The 17282-nt window shown below is 52.9% G+C and overlaps 6 protein-coding genes across 6 annotated transcripts; 3 read left to right on the top strand and 3 right to left on the bottom strand.

The window, feature by feature from the left end:
- The first annotated feature begins 17 nt into the window (after positions 1–17).
- On the top strand, positions 18–2404 carry P168DRAFT_276102 (uncharacterized protein). Its single transcript, XM_024835530.1, has 3 exons — positions 18–450; positions 513–1913; positions 1967–2404. Exons 1-3 carry the CDS (start codon positions 228–230, stop codon positions 2137–2139), a joined length of 1797 nt encoding a protein of 598 aa, XP_024688831.1. The 5' UTR covers positions 18–227; the 3' UTR covers positions 2140–2404.
- A 752-nt stretch (positions 2405–3156) lies between these two features.
- On the top strand, positions 3157–5269 carry P168DRAFT_322300 (FAD/NAD(P)-binding domain-containing protein; the record flags this gene model as incomplete). The annotated part of the gene is made up of 4 exons (XM_024840554.1): positions 3157–3996; positions 4094–4427; positions 4822–5025; positions 5085–5269. The coding sequence occupies 4 exons, from the start codon at positions 3157–3159 to the stop codon at positions 5267–5269; spliced, it is 1563 nt and encodes a 520-aa protein (XP_024688830.1).
- A 193-nt stretch (positions 5270–5462) lies between these two features.
- Positions 5463–7931, bottom strand: P168DRAFT_300047 (threonine/serine exporter family protein; the record flags this gene model as incomplete). The annotated part of the gene is made up of 2 exons (XM_024838386.1): positions 5463–7789; positions 7820–7931. 2 exons carry the CDS (start codon positions 7929–7931, stop codon positions 5463–5465), a joined length of 2439 nt encoding a protein of 812 aa, XP_024688829.1.
- A 3088-nt stretch (positions 7932–11019) lies between these two features.
- Positions 11020–12614, top strand: P168DRAFT_244091 (MFS general substrate transporter; the record flags this gene model as incomplete). Its single annotated transcript, XM_024833908.1, has 5 exons — positions 11020–11226; positions 11281–11295; positions 11348–11749; positions 11799–12155; positions 12213–12614. The coding sequence occupies 5 exons, from the start codon at positions 11020–11022 to the stop codon at positions 12612–12614; spliced, it is 1383 nt and encodes a 460-aa protein (XP_024688828.1).
- A 1110-nt stretch (positions 12615–13724) lies between these two features.
- On the bottom strand, positions 13725–14025 carry P168DRAFT_322297 (uncharacterized protein; the record flags this gene model as incomplete). The annotated part of the gene is made up of 3 exons (XM_024840553.1): positions 13725–13781; positions 13830–13938; positions 13994–14025. The coding sequence occupies 3 exons, from the start codon at positions 14023–14025 to the stop codon at positions 13725–13727; spliced, it is 198 nt and encodes a 65-aa protein (XP_024688827.1).
- A 1444-nt stretch (positions 14026–15469) lies between these two features.
- Positions 15470–16668, bottom strand: P168DRAFT_300045 (alcohol dehydrogenase family protein; the record flags this gene model as incomplete). The annotated part of the gene is made up of 4 exons (XM_024838385.1): positions 15470–15527; positions 15575–15619; positions 15666–15717; positions 15771–16668. 4 exons carry the CDS (start codon positions 16666–16668, stop codon positions 15470–15472), a joined length of 1053 nt encoding a protein of 350 aa, XP_024688826.1.
- Between the last annotated feature and the right edge of the window lie 614 nt (positions 16669–17282).

The raw sequence follows: 17282 nt of genomic DNA, 5'->3' as shown, positions 1-17282 counted from the left end.
TAGTATACGTCTCGTAATGGAAAAGTGTTGGGGTGAACGGCAGAACCACAAACCAGGCAACAAGGTTCAGTGACGGAGTGGATATGTATATACTACGTAATGTAGACTACACTTTCCTCATTCTGTTGCTGGCTTGGTAGTTTGAATATCTCTACCACAACAACCGACCTTGTTGAACTTGTGACAAGTACCCATACAGAGCTTCTACACGTTGTCTGTCGAACGGGATGGCGGGAAGAACACTGACGCCCAAAGACATGGGGGGAGATGGAAGAGAGCCGGATGCTGAGAACTGCGAGTTTCCCATGTTTTGCCCACCAGATATTCAACCAAATACCCGTATCATAGCGCTGTGCGGAGTCAACGATTGGCGCGATAATGCCTCTCCCCAGGCGGATGGGTGGTTCTTTTCTGACTTCTACTTATTCCATCACCTTCTGGCGGACGGTGGTATGTGGAACACCCTGCTATTCTGGCCAGGTTTTTTTCATCCAGGCTGATAGTATCAATAGACACATTCCGCTCAGCTAACCAGCTATGGTTGACCTGTGTCGACCCGAAAATACTTGTTTCAAAGTACAAAGAATTTGTTCATGGTAGTAGAAGTGGTGAGCGTCGAGTCGTCCTCGATGAAACATTCCTGGATGGAATCGAGGCCAGTCACAACATCCGGGTCATCCCCGCAAAGGATTTACTGGAGCGATTCCTGGCAACCCTGCGGTCGGAAACACAGATTGCCGCGAGAGAAGATCAACCGGTTCTGGTTTTCGTGTTTGGGCACGGCGATGCAGGCACCTTTGGGGTTTCAGTTGGTGGCGAAGACCGGGTGGACCAAGCCCCAAGACTAACAAGGCAGAAGTTTGCCTCTGCAACCAGAAGGGGTGTCAAGCTAACACTCGTGATGACATCCTGTTACTCTGGCGGGTGGATTCTCCAGCCTGTTGGGGCATCAGTATTGGCGCCCGCCAAAAAGCTCAATATTTCGGGGATGACTGCTGTCAATGCTGAGGAAACCAGCGTTTCATGGGTATGCAGCCAGTCCTGCGGACGGGCGGGTGGTTCAATATATGCCACTTCGGTTCTCAATGCCCTGGTCAACATGGCAAAAGTCAGCAGTCAAGATCCCACCCATCCAGTCCTTTATGACGACGAGGAGCTAAGTGCATCGCCGACGTATATTAACATGTGTAGCTCCGTATACGAAGCATACAAAAATAATGACCCCTTCTATGGGAGTCATGGGATTTCCTTCTCCGCGCAAGATGACCGATGGAATCTTGAATGGAGGAAACGCTCTGGTTTTCCGCTCCTTAATTATCAAGCGAAATGGGAAGAATTACGTGAAGTCGACGTGTCCCCATCGCCCGCAGATGAAACCCCAGACTTGACAGCTGCCTTGGGGTTTGCCGGTAGTATTGGTCAGGGTTACCATAATGTTATCCAGGCCAAGGCTGCAGTCTACATGAACTCATTTCCTGGCCCAGACAACATTGGACCGAATGTCGCACATTGGGATCTTAAACAACTGCTTCAAGGAAAACAGTATGACAAGGAAATTCTCATGGATCTCAACGACATGCTTGATTACCGCCTGTCAACCATCACACTAGCCTCACATTATGTGTCGTTTCTAGATCTTCAGTTTCCTGAAGGTCTAGTATTTGATACAGAGACTTGGCGGAACAACCTAGCCTTAGAGGTGGCAAAAGATGATCACTGTGAAGATGCTAAATCCAAACTGGAAAGGTTCACGGATATCCGCCGACATATCATGAATGTAAAGGTGTTTGACAAACCTCTGGGTTCTCAAGGCTTTTTCTACACCAAGCCCCCCGAGTACCTTGCTATTGCACTTGTGGATTCATCATTAAGTATGGATGAGATCCGTGTCAAAATCGACAGTTTAGTGAGACGTGAGTCTCAACTATTCTCTCTGGTTTGCTAGCGTTACTAATCGTTGACTTAGTGAAGAATGGAGCTCAGCAATTCCTCACGACAATGCCACTTGCTGAGGCCATGATGGAAACTGATAATGTGATACGACACCGTGACAGGTTCTTTGAATCTGTTAGGAAGTTTGGTAGTCGCTTGAGGTCATTATCTCCTAGCAAGCGTCCTCGGAAGCCTTTACCATCTTGAGAAAGCAGGTAGTGTTCAGGCGCTCTATTAGGAAGTTAGCAAGCGTGGTTAGTAAGAAAAGGCAAAGTGTCGAGTTTAGGGCAGCGTGTGGGTGTTTCTCTCAGGTCTTCGGATTGTTTATCTTTTATTGAACTGCTTGTTGTGAATGTCCAATCAATTCTTCGCTGTCATTGATGGGTTTTCAGCCATGACTGGAAAAGGGAACGCTGGTTCTGCTATTACTACTACTAGTATTAGCCTTTATAGAACAAACAGCAGCAGCTTGTTAAGGGCAGTATATTCAGGTACAGAACACTTCTCATCCTCTCTGATAACAGATTGAAATCGTGAAATTCCCCGTCTAAATCAGGCTGTTTTCGGCCCAGATTTCACCCAGTGGCTTGTAATGGCACCTGTTCAGCAAGATATCACCCAGTAACTCTCCGTCTGCTACTCTACTAGCTGCTCCCTATGGTCGCCGGGGGCGCACAGTGATTGCAGGAAGATTTAGATGCCCTGTTCCCATTCTGGCTACTTAATAAAATTAGACTAACTACTTTAACCTATCTTGAGGTCTTGATCTAGTTATACTACTATCTAACAATTTCGTCATTCTACTAACCTTGCCTGTGCCTAGCGTAGATTGATATTCTATAACCCATCCTATACAATACACCCAAACAGCCAGGATCGCCATCCATCCCCTCTGATCGTCATGTCATTCGCCAACGGTGCTGCAGAACAACCCTTTTAGTCCGTCTCCTGGTGTCACTATCCGCCATCCAGTAACGATCGTCTGACCCCCCACTTTTATCAACCGCTAACTAACTGCTGGAATCATCCATCATTATCTGCAGGATCCAATTCATTGCCTTCCTTTTCCTGATTTTCTGGGGATTTTCTGTCTTCCCTGTCTGTTGATCTCTCATCCCTGTCTGCGTTGGCCGTTATACCCACCTATCATCGTTCGCCACCACCATCTCCAGCAGAGGCAAGATATCAAATATAATCAAAAAGAACGAAACAGATTGAAAGAGAATGACCAAACAATTCACCGTCGCCATCATAGGCGGCGGCATCGGCGGCCTCACCCTAGCAGCCGGTCTCCTCAAACGCAACATCCCCGTCACCATCTATGAAGCAGCGCCGCTCTTCCAAGAAGTCGGTCTGGGGTTGAGTATTGGGCCTGCCGCCCACCGCGCCCTGCCCCTCATTGAGCCCGCCCTCCGCCGCATCTACGATTCTCTGATCACCACCCACGCTGACAGTCCGGGCTTCGAGCGCTTCCGCGAGACCTGGTGCGAGGTCGTCACTGCAGACGATCAGGTACTGATGGAGTTGAAGGCCCGGCCATCGGGGCAGACCACCGTACGAAGGGCAGACTTTCTTGATGCCCTTGTTGCGCTGATCCCGCCGGAGAGGGCCGTGTTCGGGAAGCGGTTGGTGCGGTTGGTAGAGCGGGAGGGGGAAGGGGAGGAAGGGGTTCGGCTAGAGTTCGAAGACGGCACGACTGCACACGCGGACGTCGTCATCGGTTGCGATGGGATCCGCTCAACGGTCAAGCAGTTCATCCTATCCGAGGAGGAGCACGCCCGCGCCACACCCCGCTACAGCGGCATGTATGGGTATCGCGCCGTGCTAGATATGCCGGATATGGTTGCCGCCGTGGGGGAGCATCGTGCGCGCGTGACAACGCTGTACCTGGGTAAGGGCGTGTACGGCGTCTCGTACCCGATTGCGCGCGCGCAGCAGGCCAATGTTGGGCTGTATGTGCTCCGTGAGGACTGGGAGGGTGAGGAGTGGGTTAGGCCCGCTGAAAAGGAAGATCTGCGAAGGGATTTTGCCCATATGGGGGGGTTTGTGCAGGGTTTGGTTGATGTATTCTCTCTTTTTTTCTTTCCTTTCTCCTTCTCCTTTTTCTCTTTCTCCTTTTGTCGTATCTTGTTTCTACTAAGATGACGCTAATGATGGACAGCACATGCCCGACTCACAACAATGGGCCATCTTCGAGCATCCCTCGATATCGACCTATGCGCGCTCGCGCGTGGCTATCCTCGGAGACGCAGCGCATGCGTCGACGCCTCATATGGGCGCTGGGGCTGGACAGGCTATCGAGGATGCCCACGTCCTGGTTGAGCTCCTGGGCGACCCGCGCGTCACCCACGCGCGCGATGTGGTCGCTGCCTTCAAGGCGTATGATGCCGTGCGGCGGCCGCGCAGTCAGCGCGTGGTTACCAGCAGTAAAGAGCAGGCGGATTTGCTGTGCTTGTGTTTGGATGGGGTGGGTGCAGAGGAAGAGAAGCTGAGAGGTGCGTTCGAGGAGCGGCTGCGGTGGTTGTGGGATGGGGATGTAGAAGGGGAGGTGGAGCGGGCGAGGGATATTATGAGGGGCCTAATTTCCGAGGGTTTATAGACATTGTTATTGTGATATCCGCTCTCTCATGGCATCTCCCTCCCTGTTTATTTCATCTAGATTGGCTCATTATATTGATACATTTGAGTCATTATATTGAATATACTATACTACATCTTAAACATATATCGAACACGTCCTCCCAGTCTCCAGACAGATCTGCATTTTGCCGGCATTGACTCCGGTGCAGGCGTGCACTATCCTCGCTTCATGGAGCATGGAAGGTATCTCTCTCCCTCCCGCTCCTCTTCCACGCAGCCCACAGTAAGTGCTGATGGAATGGCGTCAAGGGTCCGGCTACGTCCGCGCCCTCGGACCCAACACCTTCTCGACCGCCAAACCAGGCAACCCCGTCATCCTGAGCTTCAGCGAGTGTCAAGACTGCGAAACGTGCGCGCACGGCCACCTGCGTACTGCTCGCGTTTCAACGATATCAACTTTGATGTGGACGACACTAATCACGTCTTTCGGGACCCGCATGACGACGTTCAAGAGTGGGTGTTGCAGGTGGAGTGACGCCTGAAGAGGGTGCGTGGAGATCCCGATGTTCGAGTTCATGATGACGGGGAATTTACTTATGGGGCTGTCGAGGGGGAGTTCGTCCCGCCGCTGGTCAAGTGGGTGCAGGAGGAAGTCCCCTCGTTGGAGAAGCTCGTCCGATACTTTCCGGTGGAGGATTTCGAGACGGCTGTGAGGGATATGAAGTCCGGGCGGACTGTCAAGCCGGTTCTGGTGTAGTAGGATCTTCGTGCTTCCCATCCCTGTCCGGAATGTACACATAGGTAGCGGCAGTGATAGATGCACGAACAGATAGTTGCGAAAGAACATTCTCAAAGTTCATCACTCGACGACGACAGATCCATAACACTTTTGGCTTTCGTAAATAATCTTATATGCAATGCGACATCATGCTTTGCAAATTGGTGCGACCTCAGAAACTGAACAACCCGCTCCGACGCTTGCCAAATGGATAGACCACCAGGGCTGAAATGAACAGCCCGACCGTGATGCCGATTGCAACCTGAATCATCCCGAAACCCAGACTGGCAATGGACGTGTCCTGCGCCGTCGAGTCGGCCGATCCAGTGTCCGCCTTGATGTTGTTCCGCACCAAATTCGCGTAGTCGATACCTGCCATTAGCGAGTCGCTAGAGGCCAGGCCTGACGGCACCAGGACGAATATGCCCGGTAGGATGGCGGTGGCAGCGTGGCCGTGCCACAGTCGGCTGTACAAATTGCCCAGGATGCCGATGGTGAAGGCGCCCACTGTGTTGGCTACTTCCGACCGGCTCCCCAGTTTCTTGGTGCTGAAATAGTTGGTCACGTAACCCGAGAGCGCGATCGCCATCATCACCGGCACCTGCTTCCACCGGCCCTGGTTCACGATGGCCAGGAAGACCACGTATACAGGAACGAAGATGAAGTGTTGGATGTACTCGCTGCCCCAGACGTCCATGTTGCGGCACGTCTTCTCCGACGTGGGGTCGCTGTCCAGCAGGCCGTAGATGGTCGTGCCGACTGTGATGCCGTAGCCCAGGAACAGCGAGTAGATGATGGCGTAGACCATGCGGATCGACCCCGCGATCATCTGGTGCGACTGCAGTTCCAGGCTGCTGCACAGCACCATGAACCCCGGCAGGATCAGCGCGATCGGGGCTTGCGCCAGCGCCGAGAAGCAGAACAGCCGGTGCGTCTCGCCGTCGGTGGTCACCTTGATGGACCCGAGGGCACGGGCCAGGAACGAGGTCAGCACCGCGGCCGACACCTCAAAGACGTTGGAGTACAGGACTGACATGGGCGCGAGGATGTGCTGCATGAAGCCGACCAGCGACCCGAGGAAGAAGATCATGGGCATGTCGATCGGCCGCGCGTCGAAGGCGAACGGGCCCACGGCCACACTGGCCAGTCCGTAAGTCGGCACCATCAGCCACTTGTTGAAGCGCGGCGGCTTCTTCATGATTAGATGCAGCTCCTGGATGGCCTCCTCCACACCGATCAGGTCGTGCACGACATTCTTATACACGTTGTGCGTCTCCGCCAGGCGCCCGAGGTCCACCCCCTGGACCATGCGGACCAGCTTGACCTCGGCGGTTCGGGTGGCTGGGTCGTCAAACGACATGATCATGCAGCCTGGTAGGTAGAGGAACTGGCCCTCGACGGAGAGGACGCGCGCGGTCATGGTCATGTACTCCTCGAGCCGGTGGGTCGGGGCGCCGTAGCGCATCAGGGCGCGACAGAGCTGCATGATGTACCGCTGGCGGGCCAGGATCTCGGCGATGTGGACCGTCACCCGGATCTCGTCCTCCAGCCGCGTCTTCTTCCTGGGCGCCTTCTTCTGCCCCTTCTTCGGCGTGAAAGGCATGGCGTCGGCGCCAGCCGGTAGGCTCGCCGTGCTCAGGTTCATGGACGCGCCCACGAGGGAGGCGGTAGACTGGTGGGCGGGCTTCTTGTACCACTTCAGCTTCTCCTTCTTGGGCGTGGCGGCGCCCGACGACGCGCCCGACTCGCTGTCGGACGAATCGGTTACGGACATGCTGCCGCTGCGCGATTCCTCCGCGGCCTGGGCGGCCTGGAGCTTCAGCAGCTGGCCCAGCACGCCGCCGCTCCCGCTGAACGATCGGTTGTGGTACCAGGAGCCTGGACGTTTGGGCGTCTCGGGGGTCGTGGTCCCCGACCGGGTGTAGGCGGACCTTGGCTTCCGCCGGCGCGCGTGGCCTTGGGTGATGGTCCGCACGAGGCGGTGGGCCTCGGCGCTGGGGGCGGGTTCCTTCTCGTCGTCCGTGTCCCCTGGGCCGTTCTGGGCCTCATAGTCGAATCGGCGCGGCGTGCCTGTCTCGAGGTCCTCCGGCAACAACGACATGCCCAGGGCCTCGCCCTCGTCATGTGGCCGACCGAGCCGCTCCCCCAAGCGCACGGTCTTCTGCCGGATCATCTGGCCCGCCGCCTTCCATCGTTCCCGGCCGGACGGGGCACGGCCGGGTACTTGCTTCTCCGATTCCAACGATGTGATCACATCGTCCCCGGGTCGGTAGGACGTGTCTCGAATGCGAAAGGGCTCCGCCGGCCCCGGGGACCGCGAGCGGGATCGGTTGCGGGGGGTACCCTCCGATTCGGCGACCAGGGTGCCGACGGAGTGGTAGGACTGCACGGATTGATCGGAACCCAGTCGTGCGAGGGGGGGACGCTCTGGAACGGGCGCATGGTTGCTCATCGAGCGAAAACGCACGCGGTTGGTCGGGCGCGTGAAGTCATTGGGGGCTTCAGGGGTGTCCGGCGAGGGGACCTCACTGTTGGATAGAGGATGCGGTTCAGCGCTGTTGGTCCTCGAATGTCGACCCTGCGGAGTGTAGTGCGGGTTGAGCAATTCCGAGGACTGATTTTGGTGGTTGATGTTCGACATGAGCGGTGCGGCAGTCCGGCTAGTCCGCAGACGGTGATGCGTTGAGGATGGTTGAACCAACGAATGGATGAACGGTGGAGGGACAGTTAATTAATGATGAGGGGAGGGGAAACGAGAGAACATGAACTGCTGGGGGACGTTATTTTTTTTTTTTTTTTATTAATCGCACGATGCGGCCGGACAGTGGCGTAGACAGCGGCCAAGGCTAGCGGGTCAGGACAGGAACCCGAGCACAAGGTAAAAGCTGATTGACAATTGACCATGAGCCGGGTCAAGTCTGGGTCGGACCAAAATCCATCGAGTCTAGAACAAACAGTTAGGGGTGGTCGACAGTGTTTTTCACTAGCGACACCCCCGAGAAATGACCTCATGGTGGGGGAAGCCGAGACAGGGCCAAGTTCGATCGCCTGTCATTCATCAGCCGGTGGGTCGCCACGGCATCCCTCTTGATCCCTGCCATTGTTGATCGCTTTCTCGGGCATTTCAGCGAGCAGATCGAGGAGACGGTGGGTATTTCGACGCGAATAAGGTCTGTTCGTGCGGCGATGGACCTGGGGAGATCTGGGTGACTTGCAGGAGAGCTCGCACTGCGGGGTCGTTGACATGGCAAGTGCGCAGAAAACGAGAAAAGGGAAGAAAAGTCGAAACGTGCAAGAGACGCTCAATCAGTGGAGTCTACACACAACAAACCAATTGACCGGATGGAGGGGAGTGGGTGGCAACAAATTTCAACCATGGAACGAACGGGGGAAGAGAAGAAGTTGCAGGGAAGCGAGTCGTCGCCAGTTGGCCAATGGGAGGGGGCCTCAGGTGTCAAGTGGGTCGGATGGATCCTGAATTGACCAACAGAAACAGAAAGATTCGTCACCTTGTCATGAATTTGGATGGATTGGGATGATCCTGACTATCACTGTTGCTATAATAAATTGTCTCTCTACAGATCTGGCCGACGATCTCGCACCAGGGAGACACATACTGGAGGAACACCATTCACACCATCTCTGGAGCCTGGAGCCAGATATCGTTGACCAGTTGTCGAGACCCTCGGTGACAATGAAACGAGACAAAGGCACATCCAATCGGACAAATCGGCTTGATCGGATGCCATGAACCAGGCCAGAACTGGCCAGAGCCAGGCCGGCGCCAGGGTCCCCTGATTCCTCTGCCAAGGCATCCAGAACAATCCTGGTGCAGGGGAGGAAATCGCGTGCTGATCTTCCCACCGGCATGGATGTTAGAGTTTAGGTTCAGAGACAGGCAGGAATATACCCTAGGATTTGGTCAATCAAAATAGAAACCGATCGGGTTCTCAGACTTTACATCCCCAGGAATCTACCAATCGGAATGCAAAAAGAAGAAAGAATCGACCAGAATCTCACCATGACCACGCATCACGACGTGTCTCCTGGCCGCAATGTTGATCCATGTTTCAGGTCCGGCCCAGAACCACACTCAGCAGCCAATATGGGTGCCATCCGTCGGGGGGACAGCATATCGCCATCTCCGAGGGCGGCCGTCCATCACCCACCCCTAGATGGTCCGATCTCGTTGCTATTTTTGGTGGAATTGATTATAGAATCATTCGACATTGGCATCTTGATACAAAGCCTGAGATTCGAGGTCTAAGCGTCGAAGTCATACATATCAATTGGCGTGGTGGGTCTCCGCAAAGTTGACTGAAAACTAATGGTTCAGCATAGTTACTTTTTAGTTATACTTTATTTATTTTTTTGGTTTATCCTAGAAATTAGTTCTACCCCAGTGTCGGAACTTAGTTCGAAAGACATGATAGGAGAGTTACGGATCTATGTACTCGGAAGATTCCTCCATCCTACATCCGGGGTGTGGATCCTGTACCTTGTTCGAACAGCCTATAAGTCAGGTGTACTTTGGGCAAGGATGGGAAAAAGATCAAAAAATCATAGAACCATTGGCGTACAGAAAATCATAGAAATTTTGATCATATGAAGAGGAGATCATGCAATTTGCAGTCATACATCTGTGTGTATAGTCTGGTAGTGATCTCCATTGGTTATGTTAGTGGGAGAATATTGATGGAAACAGTCAAATATCGATGATTGCTACATGAACAAATGTAAAAGATTGTATACCTAATGAAATTTCAACTTGCATGAGAAAACTGATCAAGTACTTGGCGCATTTATTGATGATGTTCACCATTTTCATAATATCGACTGCTAATAATTGGATTTATCCTTACTGTAAAGTAGAGGATATATATATTCTACCCGTTTGTCGCTTTACCAATCTCTTAGCTAATATTGTACGTGTTATTCTCACCAGTCTGCTAACTCGGCCTAGGAAATATGAATCATAAACTCGTCAGAGTGAATACTATGACTCCGACGAATAATTAATCCGACTCTATGGATCTAAACACATTGTATTCTCTAATATGAAGGTGTCCGTGTCTGGAATGGAAAGTACATGCCTGAGTCAGAAACCATATCATGACGCATCATCAGGCAAACCCAACGAGGACCGTGATCAGTATACTCGTGTCAGTACAGACATCAGATACATCGATCTCCCAGTGGTGGAAATGAAAACAAAGACTTCCTCAAATGGAAATACTTTCCCTACTGTTAACCTCGGATACGAGCCAAGCTACTGCATTGACGTCACATCCGCGTTCATCAGACCGCATTCTTGGTGGGCTCCCCCATGGCCTAGGGCACAACAGCCTCCCATATCGGCGGCGAATGCGGCTACATCTCGTCTGTCTTTGAAAGTATAATCTATGTCGTGAACCAATCGCTGGAATCGACTGGTTCATTGAGTCAGGGCGGGGGTCTGGCTCAGCACCGTCCGCCGTGCCCCCATCCCGCATTGGGCAGGTCGGCCAGCAACCGCCTGTCCCCACGATCTCCAACTAGCCTCTGGACTGGGAGACTGCGCTTGTGGGCGAGCCAAGCGAGTAGTGGATAGAGATTTTGGGGGACTGTGTATGGGCGGTATAAGTTGCTGCTTCCCCCCCCTAGCGAATTGACAATTCCCTCGTCGATATCTGCAGATGACTATGACAACCCCCGATCGTGGGGAAATGGAACCCCACATGGAGGATCCTATGTCGCCGGCGCGTTCGGACAATAATGTCACGGAAAAAGGCCATGTAGAGCCAGATGCAGATGCTCACGGGTCGGAAGGTGCGACGCCACCAGATGACACCGAGTCTCTGCTCCCCCGGTGGAATCATCCACGATCGAATATCTTTCGCGTGTTCACGACGCTGTGGGTCTTCTTAGTGATGGGCGCGAATGATGCCGCCTATGGAGTGAGATATCACCAATCTGAGCGTGCGTCTGACACTGGCTAACCTCGACGGCAGGCGTTACTCCCATATGTAAGGTGAACCGCCCAGCTGGAACAGGGATGTCTTCGCTCACGTTCAACAGCTCGAGGAGTATTACAACATCACCTATATGATCGTATCGCTGGTCTTCCTGTCATCGCTGGTGGGATATGTACTGTCCGCCTTGATCAACGACAAGCTGCACCTCTGGGTCGGCCAGCGTGGCGTGGGCTTCATCGCCTCCGTCTGCCACCTGATCGGGTACATCATCAGTTGCACGCGTCCGCCGTATCCGGCTCTCGTGGTGGCCTATATCTTCGCCGGGATAGCGAACGGCCTCGGTGACGCCGCCTGGAACACCTATATCGGCAATATGCAAAACTCGAATGAGCTCCTGGGATTGTTGCATGGTGTCTACGGCCTGGGGGCCGTGATCAGCCCGCTGGTTGTCACCAACATGGTAAAGAAGGCCAACGTACCATGGAACTACTTTTATTTCTTTATGGTGAGCGGTGTTCCCTGTCCGTAAAAACGTCGGCAGCTAAGCTTCCCAGATCGGCATCGCAGCCGTGGAGTTCATCCTTACATTAATGGCATTCTGGCGTTTCACCGGCGCCGCATTTCGAAAGACAAGAGCGCAGACCGCCGGCGAAACCAACGCCAGCCTCCGATCCACCTTGTTCTCCCGCCCCGCCGCGCACATCTCCTGGGTATGCGCCATCCTCCTGCTTTTCTATGTCGGCGTGGAAGTGGCTGTCGGCGGCTGGGTCGTGACCTTTATGATCGACGTGCGCCATGCAGCTTATTACGCTAGTGGCATGACGGCGACTGGATTCTGGCTAGGCATCACGGTAGGGAGAGTCGTGCTGGGCTTTGTCACAGCACGCTTGGGGGTCAAGCTAGCGACGACGGTAGGAGCTCACTCACTTCACCTCTTCTCGTCACAGTGTGTAGGCTGACAGTCCTAGATCTATATTTCTTGCTCCATCGGTGTCGACCTGGTTTTGTGGCTCGTGCCCAATTTCTATGCGTCCGCCGTGGCTGCCGGTTTCTTGGGGTTCTTTCTCGGTCCGCTATTCCCGGCCGTGGTGCAGGTCATGACCGTGCTGCTGCCGAAACATCTCCACGTCACGGCCATTGGGTTTGTGGCTGCGTTTGGTGGCTCCGGAGCTGCCGTCATTCCCTTCATTGTTGGAGCTATTGCGCAGAATAGGGGCGTCGAGTCGCTGATGCCGTTCGTTGTGGCTTTGTCTGTGGCGATCTTGCTGCTGTGGATGGCACTACCGCGGCAGGATGGTAGTGGTTCTGTTTTTCGACCGTTGTTAGGGAAGATATTGCGATCTCGGCGACAGGATGGGAATACGATATGACGGTCATAGGAAGGCTCCGTGAGAGTAACAACGGCCCAGGTACAGTTGGGCATTGGCTCCACTCCCCATGGACATAAAAATGTGCGATCTTTTCATAGATATGCACTGATATTATCACCGCAAATTTCTAGCGGCATAAAAGAAGTTACCAGTATAGTTTCCAGGAAATCATCTTCTGTTGATGTTCATTGTTGAGCCCCCATAATGTATGATGTATCATAGTCCCCGCCGCCCCTTGCATGAAGACAGTTGAACTGGAGTGACTTGTCTTATTATCATTTACTATTCAACCACTCCATTGCGAATTGATTATCCCTGCAAGTATGTAATGAATTGGGGCTATGGACAACTGTACTCCGTACAATCAAGCAGATCAACAGTAACATTTGCCTTAGGCCACAAATGAATGACATCATCGAACCAGTGTGATTCGGGACTGATTGTCTGCTATTTTCTTCAAATTGTATAGATGGCGTCGTCCTTGAGACAGAATTAGACCTAACCTAATATAGCAGTGTTCTCGGTTTTACAATGCAGATCTCATAAGTTGGTTGGAACTCAAAACCATGGTTCGACAAAGCTTGTCTTATCAAGAGTCTAACTGGACGAGTGCTGAAAAAAAAAAAAAAAAAGCAACAACAAGATGATGACATCAGTATACCGCCCGTAGCCACTATAGATAAAACGTGGCCTGTATAATCATAGGCCTTGAGTATCAAGATGCCCAACGAGATCGTCGTGATGGACGATCGACTACTAGCCCGGTGGGTACCTAGATCGTATAGATGATCCGACACAGCCATCTACCCCAGCTTGTTCGTATCAAGCAACAGATAGCTGAAAGGTCGGCAATGAACCGAGTACATAGAAGAATGATATTGAGTGGGTGGCAACTGCGAGGATTCGAACTTGGTATATCATTCCCCATAGTACCTAGGAATCTGGACCGAAGCGGTGACCCACCCTTAAAACACGAACATTATAGACAGAATTCCATCGTCATCCAATTAAACAAAAAAACAACCAGAGTCATAAGTAGCAGGCTCCCTTCGAGACTAGGTATATCCACCGTATCCTCCGGATCAACAAGGACACAAGCATTCCAAGCATTCAACGCAGCACTCGCAGGCCTCCTCGCACAGGAAACAACAGCACATAGCCATGATACTATCGTAGATGTTAGCCGGTGTTTTTGGTTTATTGAGGGAAAGCAACTGACCATCCCATAAGACAGCCACGGTCTTTGGACGGCTCTGGGGGTGGTGCCTGCTGGTACTGCATCGGTTGGGGCGGCGGAGGGGCGTACCCTCCAGGAGGAGGGTAGCTGGCGACTAGTCAGTATACATTTCGTCAGAGAGCTTGGTAGATGCGTGACTTACTATTGCCCCGGGGGAGGTTGCTGGTAGGACATAATGATAGAGAGAATGAAACGAACGAGCGGACGACGGTGACTGAGCCGGCAATGTGTGGAGGGAGTATCGTTCGATATAAAGGCAAGGAAAGGACTGGGATCTCAGGAGTTATAAGAACGGTGAACCAAGTCAGGCAGCACAAATCCTGGTCTAACTTCAGCCCTGCCGACGTACTGGTCGCTCTTGGCCTGCATTTTACACCCCGGGTCCACCTCGGCCGGCGCCTTTAGGATTGAAGGGGCTATTGGTCAAGGTTGGTCATTGGCGTCTCGCTCGATTGCAAATTACTCGGTGCGCAGATGCTTGACTACATGAGGGAGGAGATCAACCTGGCTGGGGTGTCTTCCATACATTTGGTGCTGCTGGAGGGTGGACCTCCCATCGTACGTGGGCGGCATTCCGATATGTCTGGACAGCTCATAGGGATCGGTGTGGCCGAGGCAACGACTCTGGTGTCTTTCCCTAGGGAGTGCAATCTGCCATGATTCAACGACTGGATCAATATTGAGATCGATTGGTATCGACGGAGTACAATCCCTGCCAAGCGCCCAAAAGGACTGAAGTATTGACACTAGGGCTGCCCATTCAGACTGCTGTCTCCACCCGTGTGCCGTTCCGGTCCAATAATGCGACATATGGCTCCACCGTCCCCTGTCTTGGAAACGGTGCTGCCTGGCAAAGTTTCTTTGCAGCTGTATTGTGAACGCAGGGAGAGATTCCAATGATTATCCAGCAATTAAAAGACTTTGTTGACGCAGATCGTGGAAGTATGTTGCATTTGGGAGTACTATCAGGAGTACTATTTCTGTCCTCTTCCTTTGGAGGTATTGTCTGTTAGTTATGATCTTGATTGAAATCAGCCCTACGGCCTTCTATCCGTTGGCATTAGAAGAAAGAAGAACCAACCTTTTGCTGTTTGATCCGCCCATACGTAACACTTCGAGTCAGGTCAGCATCCAAATGGATCGAGCAGCAGAAAGCTGATGGCATTGTGGAAAATGACGGGATACAACCACCGCCCTTACTGATCCCACTGCTGATTCCGTTTGCCTCATTTGCAGGCCGTCAGCGTTCATTTCCTATCCCTTGAAGGGGTTGCTGGAACTCTATTACTGCTGTGAGTTATTTATGTGCCTCCTTCGTCGCGGTACTTGCCCATAATTTCACTACGGTGGGGGCTCTGAAGGGTCTGGAATGAGCGACTCAGCGACGCGTGGACCTAAATGAAGGAGCCATAATGGATCGTCTGGGTCATCTCGTGCTATCCCCACAATCAAAGAAATCGCGCCACATCTATCATATCGCACGAGCCACTGTCTTGGAGGCATAAACAACACAGATAAGTGATATTGTCTGCTGAAAGACTCTAAATGTCGTATACATTCCCTATAAACAACAAGACGTGTTGGGAATCCGTCGATCGCCATATGATGTCGTATGGTCCTATTTACCAGCCTCAAAGATGATCTTCTGGCTCTTCATGTGATTGAAGTCGTCATATCTACTCTTGTTAGTAGATAGCTTTCTGATGCGACAGGAACAACTCACGCTTGGACGGCTTGCGATAGCGGGCGGATGTCAGCCGTCATGAAGCTATCACACGTTAGCAATATCCATCTCAGAAACGCGACAGGCTTACTCCAGTAGATCCTGCTTCTTGACCAGAAAGTCCAGCGCATCCTCAAAAGTGCCTGGTTCATGAGTTAGCGATATATCCATTTACGATTGTACATGCGGTCCATACTTCGAACCGGACAGCGTCCCATCTGCAGCTGGAGATTCTTGCCATATGCCTCATTTCCCGTCCACGGGATCTCGCCATTGTGCACGCCAACACTGGAAATTCGTCCCCAGGGCCGGATCATCTCGAACGCCATCCGCAGCGCATCGCTGTGTCCGACCACCTCGATAGCCACGTCTGCGCCGCGCCCGTCCGTCAACTCCTTGACTCGGTTTCGCAGCCCCTCTCCGTCCGTCTGGAAATTCCACGGCTCTGCCCCCAGATTCTTCGCCAGTTCCAATCGCGACGGAACGCTATCGATCGCGATGAGATGCTTCGGTCGGTATTCCAAAGCGCTGAGCAAGGCGAAAATGCCCACCGGCCCACACCCAAATAGCAACACTGTGCTGTCCCGGATCTCTTGCTCGTCTTGGCCCTTGAACGCGTTCTTTGCCGCGAAATACCCCGTCGGCAGGATATCCGCCATCAGCACGAGCTTCTTCTCGTCCACTGATGCCGGGGCCGCCACGAGCGTCGCATCCGCCGAGGGAATACGCACGTAATCCGCCTGGCCGCCGTCGAGGACGACACATCCGTACAGCTTGCCCTTCGCGCACCGCGAGGAGCACTTCCGCACGCAGTAGAAGCATTCCCCGCAGTTGGTGGTGAAGGGCGACACGATGCGATCGCCCGATTTGAATGTCTTGACTTCTGATCCGCATTCCACAATATCGCCCGTGAATTCGTGGCCCATGATGAACCCCGTTGCGGACGGTTGGTGGCCGCGGAAGACGTGCAGCTCGCTGCCGCAGAGCGCCGTGTAGCGCACCTTGACGATCACATCGGTGGGTTCTTGGATCTGGGGGATGGGGCGCTGTTCGAGGGCGACCTCCAGGGGTCCTTTAAACACGACAGCTTGCATGGTTATCTCGTGGGTATCTGTTTCCAATCAGCTCTGGATGTGGTGGTGTCTAGCGGCATTTGGCTGTAGAATGTATATATATCGTCGTCCCCTCACGCAACCCCGCCTTACTCGGCATTTAATATGTACCTCGGTTGGTCAGGGTCCACAATGTACATCAATCGGAACTTACCTCGAGGTGCCGAGTTGTAGATCGCCATCTTGCTTTATGACTGGACTCTGCCTGTGTATGCCCTGGTCCTCTTGACCCAGAAGCATGGGCCAGAATGACAGGCCAGGATGACCGTCTCCATCACACTGAATACAGCACAAGCCCAGGGACATACTGATATTGTTCATATCACACAATTGTTCTCTAAGTAACTTGGTAGAAGTCATCAGCAGAGAGTAAACAGGTCACTACAATCACTGTAGTGCCCTCATGGATTTCTGCCTTGATGCCACAAATCTGGGGCAATTACTGCCTCACAGTCCAGGTGTCCGCCAGTCTTGGCACTCGGGACAACGAGCAGCCGGCTGGCGCCATGCAGCTGAGTCAGCAATCAACATAAATTTCCTATCTCAGCGACATCAAACCACATCATTATAGGGGTTGGATAAGGAAGCCAACCGCG

Source organism: Aspergillus campestris, assembly GCF_002847485.1.
Source record: "Aspergillus campestris IBT 28561 chromosome Unknown P168scaffold_15, whole genome shotgun sequence".
NCBI lineage: Eukaryota > Fungi > Ascomycota > Eurotiomycetes > Eurotiales > Aspergillaceae > Aspergillus > Aspergillus campestris.
This window is presented reverse-complemented; position numbering and strand designations above follow the sequence as displayed.

Excerpts from the sequence above, each read along its gene's own strand:
- P168DRAFT_276102 (XM_024835530.1), top strand. The coding sequence starts at position 228 with ATGGCGGGAAGAACACTGACGCCCAAAGACATGGGGGGAGATGGAAGA. Across the intron at positions 451-512 it reads TCACCTTCTGGCGGACGGTG|ACACATTCCGCTCAGCTAAC; the intron begins GTATGTGGAACA and ends TAGTATCAATAG. Across the intron at positions 1,914-1,966 it reads AATCGACAGTTTAGTGAGAC|TGAAGAATGGAGCTCAGCAA; the intron begins GTGAGTCTCAAC and ends TCGTTGACTTAG.